This window comes from Propithecus coquereli, unplaced genomic scaffold (assembly GCF_000956105.1).
Source record: "Propithecus coquereli isolate 6110/MARCELLA unplaced genomic scaffold, Pcoq_1.0 Scaffold15, whole genome shotgun sequence".
Classification (NCBI taxonomy): domain Eukaryota; kingdom Metazoa; phylum Chordata; class Mammalia; order Primates; family Indriidae; genus Propithecus; species Propithecus coquereli.
Window position 1 is genome coordinate 6148948 of NW_012139413.1, and position 1550 is coordinate 6150497.

A 1550-nucleotide genomic window follows, 5' to 3' on the forward strand; every position below is an offset into this window, starting at 1 on the left:
CACCAAGTGCTATAGTAAAGGTGTAGAAAGCATATTCTTCAAAGGTGAGGAGAAGCACATCAGATGGGCAAGAGGAGAAAGGTACATGCAAGCACGTGGTGGAATCAAAGGTCTGGGTGTGAGAACATGCCACCTTCAGGGAGCAACTGCTATTGATTTTGCAAATGACATAAAATGATAAAATTTATCAGAAGAAATTTCAAGTCTGCTCTTAACTCAACTACTGGTGAGTCCAAAATCAGTGATTTAGAATCAGAATTGATTTCACTGATTTAGCTGGGTTTTTGTAAATCAATGAAAGGATGGATAATCAGTATATGTTTCTCAGGAACAAATCGTATTTATAAAATATGCTTTGTAATAATTAACTATTAAAAATATCTAGTGGCCTAAACTCTTGGGCTAACCACATAGGATGACATTTAAATTTCAGTGACTAGGTACATTAAAAATAAATCAAGTGGCCGGACTTGCCAGGAGTCTAAAAGGAAAGGAAAGCTGAAGCTACGGGCAGGGAGCATGTTGGAGACAGAGCTTGGCAGGAAGTGGGACTGGTGCATGCGGATCCGGTCGTGAAAATAGGTACTGGTTTGGGATTAGGACTTGTTTTCTCACTTACTTTCTTTAAAAGAAGAATGTATCCATTAGCTTTTGGTTCTGTCATGGGGTTGGGAATGGCCTCCAACTGTCAGCCTGATTTCCAGGCTCCATATCTTCTGCATGGAAAATACGTCAAAGAGCAGGAACAGTGACTGACATCTGAGAACATCCCAGTGGGAGGAAAAGAGAAATCATGTTTATTCCTCAGGAATACTGAACTGCCCTGGAGTAAGCTGGCATTCTCCTGTAACAATGTTATCAGTAATGCTTTAAACTCCAGTACACTACTTATATATTTGAAACTAAGTCTGTTTCTTGTTTTGTATTTTCTCTCTGGAAATTGTAAGGAGGTGGTCTTAAAAGAAATAAATTAAAAATAGGAAGCTCCCTCCAAAATAAATAAATAAAGTGAGTTATTTATTGTTAGGTTTTTCTAACTGCCTCTTGGTTTTTAAATGCTAATCTTGAAAAAAGAAAACATCGATTAATACTATTGGCCATTTACTTTTCTTAGGTTCCTGGTATTTGCCAGAATGTTATTCTTTTAAAAAATTTGAACCCAAAGTTAAAGTTATAACCTACTCCACTGCCTTCTCTAAGGCTTGTACCTAGATCTCAACTCAGTTCTAGGCACATAGCAGATGTTCAATAAATATATATATAGCTGATAAAGTTTAGCATTTAGAGCTAAAAGGCTCCTCAATAACTAAATATAATCAGGTAAATAATTGTACATAATATAATATCTACAAAAAAGCTTACTAAATTCAAATCTTTTTGTGTATGTATAAATTTGGAAAGTAATCCAAAGCTTTTTGGGTATGCTCTCCAAAAGAGAGATCACTTGGAAATACCTAAATCCATTTTAACTTTAATCCTTAAATGTATCAGGAACTAAAAGGCAAGATAAAAAATATTTAAACTGTGTAGGATTTTACTTTTTTATATGA

At 35.1% G+C, this 1550-nt stretch overlaps 1 protein-coding gene across 1 annotated transcript; it reads left to right on the plus strand.

The window, feature by feature from the left end:
• The first annotated feature begins 519 nt into the window (after positions 1–519).
• LOC105806966 (MICOS complex subunit MIC10-like) lies at positions 520–752 on the plus strand. Its single transcript, XM_012640201.1, has 2 exons — positions 520–569; positions 632–752. Exons 1-2 carry the CDS (start codon positions 520–522, stop codon positions 750–752), a joined length of 171 nt encoding a protein of 56 aa, XP_012495655.1.
• Positions 753–1550: the final 798 nt, after the last annotated feature.